This window comes from Leptidea sinapis, chromosome 6 (assembly GCF_905404315.1).
Source record: "Leptidea sinapis chromosome 6, ilLepSina1.1, whole genome shotgun sequence".
NCBI lineage: Eukaryota > Metazoa > Arthropoda > Insecta > Lepidoptera > Pieridae > Leptidea > Leptidea sinapis.
Genome location: NC_066270.1, coordinates 15,175,171 through 15,189,964, shown reverse-complemented (window position 1 = coordinate 15,189,964; position 14,794 = coordinate 15,175,171). Strand labels below are relative to the sequence as shown.

The 14,794-nt window shown below is 37.1% G+C and overlaps 1 protein-coding gene and 1 long non-coding RNA gene across 3 annotated transcripts in view; both read left to right on the top strand.

Moving 5' to 3' along the window:
* LOC126964850 (uncharacterized) overlaps positions 1–14,794 on the top strand; it is a 194,781-nt gene that overhangs the window by 141,551 nt on the left and 38,436 nt on the right. The window lies entirely within an intron of this gene.
* The window catches only part of LOC126964817 (tolloid-like protein 1), a 141,359-nt gene that overhangs the window by 98,790 nt on the left and 27,775 nt on the right, over positions 1–14,794 (top strand). The window contains exons 8-10 of one of the 2 annotated variants that reach the window (XM_050808090.1): positions 3,072–3,302; positions 4,745–4,885; positions 7,120–7,583. In XM_050808090.1, coding sequence (XP_050664047.1) covers positions 3,072–3,302; positions 4,745–4,885; positions 7,120–7,142 — 395 coding nt within the window. In that variant the 3' untranslated portion in view covers positions 7,143–7,583. Of the gene's footprint in view, positions 1–3,071; positions 3,303–4,744; positions 4,886–7,119; positions 7,584–14,794 lie in introns of those variants that run through there. The other variant, XM_050808089.1, reaches the window with a different exon arrangement.

Genomic DNA, 14,794 nt, shown 5'->3' with positions numbered 1-14,794 from the left:
CGGGCTCGTGAGAACATTAACGGCCACTCTTTTTAACCGACTTCAAAAAAGGAGGAGGTTCTCAATACGTCAGTTTTATTTAGAAGTGAAACTTCTTTATCGACATATGAGATAAATTTTATAGCAAATCGTCACGATTTTCGGTTACGCGCCATTTTGTTACTTTAAATCCAAGATGGCCGCCGCGCAAATTTATGATTCCAACAAGATGGATATCGTACCCGAGGTTCTCGAGAGTGCAGAGAAAGAATTTGAATCATTTTTGAAGTCATAGATGGCCGCAGCGCAAATTTATTATTTCAATGATTTTAGTTCTATGTGGCACAACAATTTCCGAAAGATGGCTATACGTTGTTTGGCATTAGGGTTATCAATTATCATTATAACCACCACACATACGTATCCCCAAGAGAATCTTTCACCGCAGCCATCTTGGATTTCAAATATGATCCCAAATTCGTTATCTGCACCCTCGATGCACATCACATACGATATACATATTGTTGAAATCATAATTTTGCACGGCGGCCATTTTGGATTTCAAAAATGATCCCAAATTCATTCTCTGCACCCTCGAGAACGTCGGATACGATATCTATATTGTTACAATAATAATTTTGCACGGCGGCCATCCTGGATTTCAAAAAAGATCCCAAATTCGTTCTCTGCACTCTCGAGAACTCGGATACGATATCCATATTGTTGAAATCATAATTCTTCACGGCGGCCATCTTGGAATTCAAAAATTACCCCAAATTCGTTCTCTGAACCGTTCAAAAAACAACGATTCTAAAGAACTTACTCAAAATTGTTGCAACAATAATTAAATACGTGATGTTTTTCTTAAATTCTTAATTTATATTTCATTTCTTCTTTCTTTATTACATATAACCTAATATTTCTTACAATCTACTGATTTAGGGAAATATCTATTCACTTGCAACAGTATATTTTGCTGTCTGTGTGCGTGTTGGCGAATGTAAGCACGTGACGCTCACGCACATATTAATTATAATGTTACTTCTATATTGACAGGAACTATGAATGAAACTATCGTTCTGAGCGTTATTATTTTATGGTTTTAGAATTATTTATGACGTTTTCTAAAACGTATATCTAGTTACGGATACATTGCTGTCACCGTTTAATGACAAGATCTTATCTATCCATAGTTATGTCTAATATATAGTCCAATGCTTTATGTCGATAGGCTATTGAAATGTTAGTTAGCGTAAAAGGATAGATTTGTCTACCTCTAGCAACTTTAACTAAAGATAGATAGGTTATTGGAAACGGCCGTTAATCTGAAAAAGGCCTTGGCTAATGCTACTTATTAAGAATTAGTACAATATATCTGATAGAATGACCCTGTTGGCTTGGGACGCGACTTGCGTCGACACTCTGGCTCCTTCTCATGTCCAAGTTACGTCAGTTGGTGCTGGGGCTGCCGCTCCAACTGCCGAAGACAGTAAACGTCGCAAATTTTTCTCGGTCTAGTGAGTCTTACATCTTTGTGCCGTTCGGTGTCGAGACACTTGGGGAATAGAGGCGTGGAGGATGTACAAAGTACTATCTTGTCGTCAGCTATTTCGGTGAACGGATCAGCCTAGCTATCCAACGCGGAAATGCTGCCAGTATTCTTGGTACGCTTCCCCGTAATGAAAGTTTAAATTTAATGTAATCATAGTATTGCAGTTATAAGATTTGTCACAAGTACAATATCAATTTTTAAACGTAGTAAATGAAGAATGTGAGCGAAGATATGGCAAAGATATTATAACGATCCAAATTATTTTAGTGAAATATCGTCGCAAGCAACATTCTAAGTACTCCATCGTTACGAGGAAGTAACTCATATTGGAAATGAAACTTTAATCCCTTTTGTGAAAGTTCACTTCAGTTTGTTCTCTGAAACGCTTAAGCGGCTTGAGACTTTGGTTCATTGTTGTAAAGTTTAATCTGAAATTCGCTAAAGACATATCCATTATTAGAATACCTTTTGATAATCTGCGTATGTTGGAATTCGATACTTTATACTTTCTTGACACGCTCTTTGAAATAATCTGTTCTAAACTAATCAAAGTCGGTTCTTTGTTCTACTTTGCATAGTATTTTTCGTGATTTACAAATTTTGCGTTTTAATGAGAGATTGCAATTTTTTTAGTTTGTTTATCTAGAAAATAGTCTCCTCCAACTTATATTAATATAATATTGACACACTTTTACATAAATTATCTTGCCTTTGGGGCAATAGGTATAGCCTGTACTATGTGAACAAGACATCGATATATTTAATACAATATACTTACTTAAACATACCTATAAACATCCATGACTCGGAAACAAACATCCATATTCATCACAAATGTTTGCAACTGAAAATATTCTTCGACAATAACTTATACAGTCCCATGGATGGTAAATGCGGAAGAATTCAATATTAATTTCTCTAATATCTGCTTTTTATTTTGATGTTTCTAATCGTCCATTTTACTTTTTAAATTATTTTTTTATGGTTTTAAGCATCATTGTTCCTTATATATTTTTTTATTTTGGTGTAAAAAAAAATATCAATGAAATTTAAATGGTTTTTCAAATTAAGTTAAGGTCTTTTTTTCAGTAAAATGTTACATCTACAATATAATTATAAATTTAAGGTTCTTCTTTCTTTTCTCCTCCACGTGTCATAGTCGTGGGACACCTTGTATTTTATTTTAAAAAATTATCGTCAATAAAAAATAGAGTTCCGCTGGCGAAGGCTTACGACAATTCCGCCGGAGCAAAAACAATTGATTTCTGTATCTAACCCTTAATCCAGTTATTTACCGGGAACCCCTTGAGATAATGATCGAGGCTCATACGATTAAGCGAAAATTATTTTTGAATGAACATCCTACAGGTCAGTAACCTCGTGTGCTCTGGGGTCTAGATACTTTCATAATTTATCTGTCTCAGCTTTCAGGTCATCATCACACGCAACGGTGATATCAACAATAAACAATTATTGTTACTATTTTAAATCTTTAAGCTGATATTTTTAAATGGCGGTCATAATTCCCTTCTTTTTGTAGGACAAGAATACAATTTCAACAAGCTGACAGAAGAGGAAGTCAATTCACTTGGACAAACATATGACTATGATTCAATAATGCACTACGCAAGGAATACATTCAGTAAAGGAACGTACTTGGATACAATACTCCCTCTAGAAGTTCACGGGAAGAAGAGACCGGAGATTGGGCAAAGAATTCGATTGAGCGCGAGTGATATTGCTCAAACGAATCTTCTTTATAAATGTGCAAGTTAGTATTCTACGATTGTTATTAGAATTCTTCTTATTTCGACGGGAATATAATTGAGTTTCCCTGCGAGATCGAATCAGAAATGAGGAGATCCGTAGGAGAACCAATGTTACCGACATAGCCCAAATGATTGCGAAACTGAAGTGGCAGTGGGCTGGGCATATAGTTCGACGGACAGATGGCCGTTGGGGAATTAAAGTCCTCGAATAGTGACCACGTACCGGAAGACGGCACAAGGCCCCCTACAAGATAAGGACTGATGATCTGGACTCAAGATCGCAGGAGTAGGTACGTTGGATGAGGGCAGCGCAGGACCGATCGCCGTGGAAATCTTTGAGGGAGGCCTTTGTCCTGCAGTGGACGTCTTCCGACTGATGATGATGATGATAATAGTGGTAAAGGTATGCACGCAAAAAATGGTAAAACACCCATTTCTTGCATCTCCTGAGAGTTACAAAAGAAATCTTGACTTTAAGCTAGAAGTGGCTTCTTTTATTAAAAACAAAAATGCTTTGTAGAAGTTAAGCGCGCTGATATACGGTACAAGTGTGACAAATACATCTTAGATTAAGGATTGGTCTTCGCTGCGCTCCCGCTAGATAACGCACTACCTAAGAACAATAGCTAGCTTTTTTATTACGCAACTATTAGAGTGGCATTTTGCCACTAAATAGCATCTCAAATTTTGTAACACGTGTGCTATTTTACATTGATATAAATAAAATACAAAATACTTACTGATGATATGTGATCCCAGTGTCATTCTTATTTCTTGTAGTATTATTTTAACCACGTTTTACTACACAACCCGAAATTTTAGTTTCAATTTATTAGCAAAGTTTAACAGAACATATGACACGCCAACGTCACACATTGTTCGAGACTGGGTCGAGTACGCCCACTTTTTTTTTTCAATTTCCAATACAAAGAATACTAAGATAGATAATTTATACGTCTAGATAGAGCCTTATACTGTAACGTATGACAACAGGCCAGGTTTAGTGTGCGCGCGTTGTTGAAAATAGAGGCTTACAGTTACTGCACTATTTTTTCGACGTGTTCACAGCTGTCTATCTAGATTCTAGACGTATAAATTATCTAAGTATGATATGAATTTGAAAGTTTTATACCATAAAAATCGCTCCATAGGTTTCTGATAACTCCCTGATCTTACATAATTTTTTCGGTTATATTTACTTAAGTAATTGAAAAAATACTCTTCCACAATGACTTATATACTGTATATTTATACAGTCCCTGGGATGTTAATCAAATAGGCAAAAAAAATTTGCTGTCAAACATATGGAGCAGCCTGTCTACTGGTATTTATTTATACAGGTCAGTCAGTGTTCTAAACTGTACTTTTCGTTCTGAATACAGTTTATATTTCAAGAAGCTATAATGTTCATAGAGATATTTTCTTAAAACGTATTTTTTTCCAGAATGTGGTAAAACCTTCCTGGGCAACGCTGGGTGGTTCAATTCACCAGGGTGGGGCACAGAAACTGCACCAGCTAACACTGATAAATGTGAGTGGCGGATCGTCGCCACACATGGTGAAAGAGTGGTGCTGAATATTACTGGTAGGTCTTAGCATTACATTTACCAGTGGGAGGCTCATTTGCACAGGATGCCGGCTAGTTTATGGGTACCAAAATGGCGCCTATTTCTGACGTGAAGCAGTAATATGTAAACATTATTGTGTTTCGATCTGAAGGACGCCGTAGCTAGTGAAATAACTGGGCAATTGAGACTTAACATGTTATGTCTCAAGGTGACGAGCGCAATTGTAGTACCACATTTTTTGGGTTTTTCAAGAATCCTGAGCTGCACTGGGCAATGGACAAGGTATCAATTACCATCTGCTGAAAGTTCTGCTCGTCAGGTCCCTTATTTTCATAAAAAAAATTGAATATTTATTTATTTATGTTCCTGTAAACACTAGCTGGGCACATAGATCGACGGACAGATGGCCGTTGGGGCAGTAAAGTCCTCAAATGGCGACCACGTACCGAAAGACGTAGTGTTTTGTAGGCCCCCCACAAAATAGACAGACGGTCTGGACAAGATCGCCAAAGTACGTTAGATGAGGGCAGCGCAGGATCGATCGTCGTGGAAATCTTTGCTGGAGGCCTTTGTCCAGCAGTGGACGTCTTCCGGCTTATGATGAACTACTAACTGGGGCAGAGGGCATCCACCGTGCATCCTAAAACAACTATAACTCACCCATTCATCGACTGGCTAACTACCTATAATAAAAATTTGACTCATATTGATATCTTTGCGTCTCGTGTGGGATCATTTAAAAAGATGTTAGTATCTGCCTTGAAGACACTATAAACCTAATTTAAAATCTGTGACGTACTCGTAACCCGAGATTCGAAACCAGCATCGTCCACTAATATTGGTACAAATTTAATATCTGTACAAAAGATGTTAAGTATTTTCAGACATATTAGAGATGTAAGTTCTAGACTTTCGTAGTTAACAGTTTTGAAATTGGATTATTTATTGTTTGCATAGATGTCTAATCTATATAAGTAACATACCTAGTAACACTGCGTTGAAAATTGAATTATCGTGTTCGCTACTCATACTTATAGCTCGTTGTCAAGCCCTGCCGCATTTACAAACCGCAGTATCTTCTTGACGCTAGTATTATAAACAGCACAGATTGATACTTTTGCTGTGGATTTTGCAGAAGAGAAGCCCAGATAGCAACAGCATTCTTAGCGGTTTTGTAGAGAAATAGAAATATTATATTTATTTACCATAGCGAGTGACAAAAATATAACATATTGTAACAACCTTTGCTGGGCGTCATGAAGCTACATCAGTTTGTAAAGGATGCTATGACACGGAAAGAAGAATTGACAAGAAACTTCCAGCCCATATTTTAAATCATATAACAACTGAGCCGATTTAATATAATATTTTCAATTTGGCCTGAGCAGAACCAGATAAGATCCATGCATTATTGTCCTCTATTCATATAATCTACTGTACTCTAGTAAGCCTTCTTTATCAAAGAAGCTTTAAAAAATTATTTATTATTTATTTTAAACCAAATCAAATCAAAATCACTTTATTCATGTAGGTCGTGGAAATGATATTAGTGAATGTCAAAAAAGGCGACACTAAAGCGACCTTGAGCGATATGAGTTCACGGCTGCCGGCCCGCCATCTATGTAACAAGGCCAATATTTTCAAAATTCTTGCGTGGAAAACAGTTTATATGCTTACAATCCTCGTTAGTCATTACTTATCTGAATAAATATACCTACACAGAAAAGTAAAGCTATAAGAATAACTTTTCTGAGGGTTGTACTAAAAAAATGCGTCATGCCATGCCAAAAAACTTGTTTAACTGCAAGGAAAAGTGGTAGTTCAAAAAGGCTCTGGAGTGAAAACTATAACCAACAGCAAGCATTAGAAACCTACAAATAAGACTTAAGTATATGTGTAAGAGGATTAAGAAGTGTTCATAGCTCGAAATGCTATATTTTCACCAAAAAACTTGTCTAAAAACACCTTGATTGCGTGTTTTCTGCTTACTCTTCGCCTTAAGATCAAGATTTACATTTTCATCTTTTTACAAATCATTTCAAATACAATATTTTATGTTAAGTAATGCAACAAATATACTCAAACGTGAAATAGTCAATCAAGACACGAAGTCAAAAAATGTAAATGTAAATTAATACAAAACAAAAGTTTGATGTATTTAGCATTATTACATTAAATTACAATTTTATTAGCAATTATAAAAAGTATAAAGTTTAAATTTAAAACCATGAAGCAGAGTTTCCGGTTACAGGATCATCCCGCCACCACAAGTAGCACCCGTTCACGAGCATGACGCATGGGCCAGCCATCGCCTCCCTCAACCATATTTTAGGGAAGGAAACAACCCGTCCCACGTCGCCGCCACTTTACTGAAACACACTTAACTGAAACCAAGAACTGATAGATATTCGGTGAACGCCCAAGTTGGATTTCTAATTAGCCGTTACACGGAAAATCACTTAAAGAAACATAAAGAGTAAAATATTGCGACGAATTTGAGATCAGATTAAGGTCTGCAATATTTTTTTATGAAACTGTTAACATTATAGAATGGACACAATTGAAAATACGCAAAAGGCATGATAATAATGGGGTGGCCTCTCGCTGTAAGGCTGTAAGGGCCACCCTAATTTTGTGATAAGTACCACTTGAACCTTTCTGTACCTATTTTTATTCTGCTGACGCGGATAAAAACTTCTATTGTACCTTAGCTAACACAACTCTTTGAATGAAATCTTTTTGCAATTTGTTTGAATGGATTCCTTCCTTTTACATTCGGATTATTCCAAAATATTTGTGTTTTGAATTGGTGAGGTGATTTCATTTGATAAAAAAAATGAGAATACAATCATAGAAATGTATTTTTATTTCATTTACGCCTGTACTTATACTACATAAATCGGGAGGCTCCTTTGCACAGGGTGGCGGCTAGATTATGGGTACCACAAAGGCGCCTATTTCTGCCGTGAAGCAGTAATGTGTAAGCATTGTTGAGTTTCGGTCCGAAAAGCGCCGTAGCTAGTGAAATTACCGGGCAAATCAAACTTAACATCTTATGTCTCAAGGTGCCGAGCGTGATTGTAGTGCTGCTCAGAATTTTTCGGGTTTCGAATCGTGAGCGGCACAGCATTGTATTGGGCAGGGCGTATCAGTTACCATCAACTGAACGTCCTGCTAGTTTCGTCCCTTATTTTCATAAAAAAAGGTATTACTAATATATCGTTTTCATTCGCGCTCAATCGCTCTATAAGAGATCCTATACTTTAAGATGGCCGTTTCAACAATTTTCAATTGTAACGTAACAATATATTAATAACATGGTCCATGGTTAAGTAGCCTATAAAATATTGCAAAATACTCAACAAAACAAAAAATTGCAGTATCACGTATTTCATTTTTTTCAAGTTTATCTTCTTATTTTTACTAGTTTATTAGATGTAGTACTTTTTTTACGAACGCGAGTGTTATACATTTAAATAAAATACTTTTTAAAGGATTAAAACGCGTGTAATTGTAACTGTATTTTTACATAACTTATTTAAATATATAACTTCTTTATTGCCATACAAAAGATTACAAAAATAAAATGCATAATTAGGCTACGCAATGAAACAAAAGGCAAAAGGAAAAGGCTCAGCTTCACCTGACATGGAATCATGGATTTATGTTTCCATGTAGCACTGTTTTTCAGCCATCCCCTCCTCCTAAGGTGTTGAGTGGGCGTGGATGTATTATGGCTGCCCGATTCAAGTTCAAATATTTTTTTTCAAAATAGGATGCGACATCACTTATTGAAAGTCAAAAACTACCACCTATTCCAAAACAATTGCCTCAGACCTGAGAAGAATAGTCGCAACAAACTCAGCGGGCTTTTATTTCGTCGAAAAAATATGTTTACAAAGTAATATTGCACAATTAAACTTATTATTTGACAGCCTAAGGGCGGTCGCTCCATTCCCGCTCTGTGGTATCGTTAAGAAAGTCATTTATGTTAAAGTAACCTTTACCACACAAACGTTTTTTAACAATTCTTTTGAATAACATAATACTTTTGTTATAGATATACATCGCTCCACAAAAGAGTTACTAACTCGACTTAGTCGAGTAGTAGGCATTGTAAGTTTATGTCTGTTCCTGATGTTAAAATTATGTTTATGACAGTTTCTAGCAAATTCACTTATGTGCATATGAACATACATTATCAAGAATATATTAAGAAGCAACAGTCAAGATGTTAATTCCTTTGAATTTTGCTCTCAATGAATGTTTAGGACCTAGGTTATAAATACATCGTATAGGACATCACTGGAGCTATACACTACGCGAGGTTGCCCACAAGGTGGCGTTCTTTCGCCACTTCTATGGACACTAGCAGTAGACGAACTACTTAGTAAGCTGGCAGAACTCAGAATTGATGCACTAGGGTACGCAGACGACCTAGTTATTATCGTCAGAGGTTTCTGCCAAAGCTTACTAAGCTCTATACTGCAAAAGGCGCTAAACACCATCTCACAGTGGTGTACAGCCAACAAACTGTCAGTCAACGCAGGAAAGACTGTTATTGTGCCATTCACGAGGAAACGGACACTTAACAAACTGAAGTCTCCCACCTTGAACGGCTCTACTTTGGAATTCTCAGCTGAGGTTAAGTATCTGGGAGTCACATTCGACCAGAAACTCACATGGAATTCTCACATCGACAAAGCCATGAAAAAGGCTAAAACAACCTTGGGTGTATGTCGACGTCTGGTAGGGAGACATTGGGGAATGCGCCCCAAGATCCTCCTATGGCTATTCAAAGCAATTGTGAGACCAACAATCACATACGCCTCCATTGTGTGGTGGAACAAAGCCAACCAGAAAACAACTGCAGACAGACTAAACAGCCTGCAGAGACTTGCCTGTATGTTGGTAACCGGAGCCATGACGTCTTCTCCTGGTGCGGCCATTGAAGCAATGCTAAACCTACCGCCTCTTCCACTGTTCATACAGCAAGAGGCGAAGGCAAGCATGCTGAGGGCAATCGCCCAGGGGGGTTCATGTAACTGGATGTCGCAAACGCTTAGGACCTTAGAGGACTCAGTTCTGCGAGACCACATATTAGGCATGTTACCTGATCAGATGATTCCACAATTAATCTCTGTTAAACACTATATCGTGGAACTACCTTCCAGGGACGACTGGATGAACAACAAAGTCACGTGGAAGGACGGGAGCCTCATGTGGTTCACCGATGGGTCCAAAATGGAAAATGAAGTCGGCTGTGGGGTCTATGGAGAACGCCCCAGGTTTAAATGCAGCACAAAACTGGGAAGCTTTACCTCCATATTTCAAGCAGAGGTGTACGCCATCCTGGAATGCGCGGAAACCAATATCCAAAAAGGCTACTTCAATCATGACATATACATTCACTCTGATAGTCAGGCAGCATTGTTGGCTTTAGACGCTGACTTGACGTCGTCTAAGTTAGTCAATAATTGCGTCGAATGCCTGAATTCTTTATTAGGCATGAAAAACAGAGTGATTCTCAGATGGGTCCCAGGGCACGCCGGAATCATAGGCAATGAAATGGCCGATGAGCTCGCAAGAGCTGGGGCTAAAGCAGTCCGATATGGTCCGGAACCCATTTGTGGACTGCCCAAGAGCGCCATCCGACACACCCTGAGTAACCAATGTAAACAAGAAGCACTTAAACGCTGGAACAACTCTTCAGGTTTAAACCACTCTAAAGCACTGATAAGGGCATTCAACAGTAGCTATGCGAATGAAGCCATATCATTGAACAGGAAAAATCTATGCATACTCACTAGGATGCTAACCGGGCACTGTCGCCTAAACAAGCACCTCAGTGTGGTCGGCATCAGAAGCGACAAGGCTTGCAGGTTCTGCCTTGAGGATGATGAAACACCTATTCATCTACTCTGCGACTGCGGCCCACTAATGCATAAGCGTAACACAATCTTTGGCAACTACTTCGTACCACCAGACAGTGTTTGCAACACTCGCGTCAAGGAACTACTGCGGTTCGTAAAGGCGGTAGGGCTTGACGATGAGCTTTAGTATGAGTGGCGAACACAATAGTCCAATTCTGGACGCGGTGTTACTAGGAACCTTTTAGGACCAGGAAATAGCCACCCTCTTCAAATAATAATAATAATAATAGGTTATAAATAACGCGAATAACCCTCTTCTGCAGTACAAATATTGTATTAATATCGGCAGCGTTTCCCCATAGCAATATACCATAATACTATGAAAATAACTAAAGTAAACTAGTCGCGCCGTATCTATGTCAATTAATTGTCTAATCTTTTTAACCGCGTATGCTGCAGAACTAAGTCTGTTCGCCAATCCTTCAATATGGGGGCCCCATTGTAATTTGGAATCCAGTTAATGCCCAGAAATATAGCAGATTCCACTGTTTGACATTTGTTACAGTAATTTTATATATTTCGTTTTCTTGCTGTTTACCTACTACTACTTTTACTTCTACCTGCTTAAGGCGAAGAGTAAGCGGAAAAAACGCAAATATGGTGTTTTTAGACAAGTTTTATGGTGAACGTATAGCATTTCGAGCTATGAACACTACTGAATCCTGTTACACATATCCTTAAGTCTTATTTGTAGGTTGCTAATGCTTGCTGTTGGTTATAGTTAACACTGCCGAGCCTTTTTAAACTACCTCTTTTCTTTGAAGTTAAACAAGTTTTTTGGTACTTCTCTCAGAAAAGTTATTCTTTAAGCTTGTTCTTTTTTGTGTAGTTTCATTTATCCAGATTAGTAGTGAATAACGAGGATTGTAAGCATATAAACTGTTTTCCACCCAAGAATTTTGAAAATATTGGGTTTGTTACATAGATGGCGGGCCGGCAGCCGTGAACTTATATCGCTCAAGGTAGCTGGCATTTAGTGTCGCCTTAAGCTATCTCTTTTATAGAAGGTAATATTTTAAAAAAAAGTGTTGTTATTACCCTTGCAAGTGTATGTGTGTGTGTGTGTCCGTGTATGAGTGTGGGCGTGTGTTTATGTCCACATACAGAAAAAATATTTTAAAAATGTTATAGTTTTTTATTATTTTATTTAACTGGGACTTTATAAAGCTTAGTAATGTAATTAATTAACAGAGTTAAGTAATGTAAGCAACGCTACACTCATTAAACTTGTTTTTAATTGAACCGCCATTTTCAATACGCTATAACTTAAACAAAACAGTAGACTCATTTGACAAGTTTTCAATTAAGCTTAGGCTAATTCCCGTATCATAATATATTCACAATATATTGGTTTTGAAATTATCAATGAAGAGATAAGTTTTTTAATTAAAATAATATGTTTTAAGTTTATTGCCTTAACACATGGTTGGATTCGGTCCGGATAACGTTATGTCCGGCACTGGATCATATTCGATGGTATGTCGCGAACTATTATTACCAGATTTGATAGTTACGCTTGACATTTCGTGGTACGATGTGGTGCGAAGCGCCCACTGAATCGTCCGATGGTCCGGACGTATCAAATCCGATCATGTGTTTAGGCTTTTAGAGCACACTCTCCTCTGAAAAGCTGTGTAAACACATCTCTTGAAATCTATCATCACTTTCTATCAGTGATCGTCTTGCTCGTTTGTCCTCTATAGCCTGTTCATTGGGCATTCACATCTTCAAGATCTTTTATGATCTTTCTGCACACAAATTTTCATAATAATAATGTCATAACCTTATACTTGCGTATATTATAAGTGGTCTATGGTCCTAAAAAAGAGCAAGGCATTATCCCAAAAGCCATTAAAGAAATAAACATCTTGACTGTTGCTTCTCAATATATTCTTGATAATTAATGAATTTGCTAGAAACTGTCATAATGCCATAATGTTAACACCAGGAACAGACATAAACTTGTAATGCCTACTACTCGGCTAAGTCGAGTTAGTAAGTCTTTTGTGGGGCGATGTATATGCTTTTACAACAAGATCCCAGAAAATGTTCAAAACAAAAGTATTATGTTATTCAAAAGAATTGTTAAAAACGTTTGTGTGGTAAAGTTTACTATAACATAAATTACTTTCGTAATGATACCACTGATTGGGAATGGAGCGATCGCCCTCAGGCTATTAAATAATAAGTTTAATCGTACAATATTACTTTGTAAACATATTTTTTGATGAAAAAAAAGCCCGCTGAGTTTGTTGCGCCCGTTATACTCAGGTCTGAGGCATTGTTTTTTGAATGGGTGGTATTTTTTGACTTTCGATAAGTGATGTCACATCCTATTTTGAATAAAAATATTTGAATTTGAATAAACCTGACAGCTCGATAATGTGTGACCAATTTTTATGTGTCAATGTGTGTGTTCACTAGTGGTTAGTTCGTTAAATATTCAAAATAGTAAAGAGCTAATTCCAAGCGTGGCTGACTCTTTAATCATCATCAACCGGATAACGTTTACTGCTGGACAAAAGCCTCCCCCAAAGATCTCCGACACGATCATTCCCGGGCTACCCTCATCCAACGAATTCCGTTGATCTTGACCAGATCGTCGGTCCATCTTGTGGGGATCCTACCAACACTGTGTCTTCCGGTATGCGGTCGCCATTCAAGGACTTTGCTGCCCCAACAACCATCGAACTACGTGCCCTGCCCACTACCACTGGCTAACTGTTTCCGAGTAGTCAATCAGAATTGGTTATAATAACAATATATATAAATATTCGCTTTCCTTTCAATCTTACTCTTTTAAGATGTTCTTAAATGCGTCATGCTCGTGAACGGGCGCTACTTGTGGTGGCAGGATGATCGTGTTACCAGAAACTTTGCTTGAATGCTTTCAAAATTAAAGTCATTTAATTAAAATATTTATTTTTAAGTAACCGTTAATAAAATGCTCGTATATACCTTTATTTATTTACAGTTTGTGTGGTTTGATGCATCTACTGTACTCAATAACTCTTTTGTGTATTTATTCATTTACATTTACTGTTTGACTTACTCGTGTAAGGCGTTGAGTATTTGACGTTTTTTTTTTGCATCACTGTACATACATTGTAATAAAATTTATTGAAGTAGGCTTTACTTTGCGAAAATCCCTATCCAAATATATTGAGTTTTCTTTAGTGTTAATTCCGCCAATCTATAAACTATTCTACACGTGTTTCACCTCTACACGAGGCATCCTCAGGACATGTTGACTCTCCAAACACTGGCACGAGATTGAACTGCAATAATATATATAAAGGACTAAAGCTCTATCAATTATTATATTTTTTACCTCATAATTCGTGCTACGGGATACTAAGTCCAACCCTATGCTAGTATATAGTAAATCTATCCGGTATATTACAGATAAAAATAATTGGCTATAAATATATGTTATAGTAGTTGTAGATACTGGTATCGCAATATTATATTATGACGTGTGTTGTTCTAAGGTTCTATTTTACAGAATAATTAATAACATACAAGTTATATATTGACGACCTGTATAGCCGAGTGGTTAGCGATCCTACCTACAAAGCTACAGGTCCCGGGTTCGAATCCCGGTAGGTGCAAGCATTTATATTATGAATATAGATGTTTGTTTCCGAGTCATGGATGTTTAAATGTATTTATGTATGTTTAAGTAAGTATATTGTATTAAATATATCATTGTCTTGTAACCCATAACACAGGCTATATATGCTTAACTTGGGGTAAGATAATTTGTGTAAAAAGTGTGTCAATATTATTATTATATATAAATCTTCATCCAAGCTTAAAAGCAATGGATTTAAAATACACGACCTAAGGGAAATGCGTTGTTGTATATTGTATTGTTTTGTATACATTCTGCGGGATCGTCCACTCGACTCACATGGAATGTAATTCCTACCCTCGTATTGTATGTCTGACACAAAGCAAGTTTCAATATTAATTATGAAACGTTTTGCATTG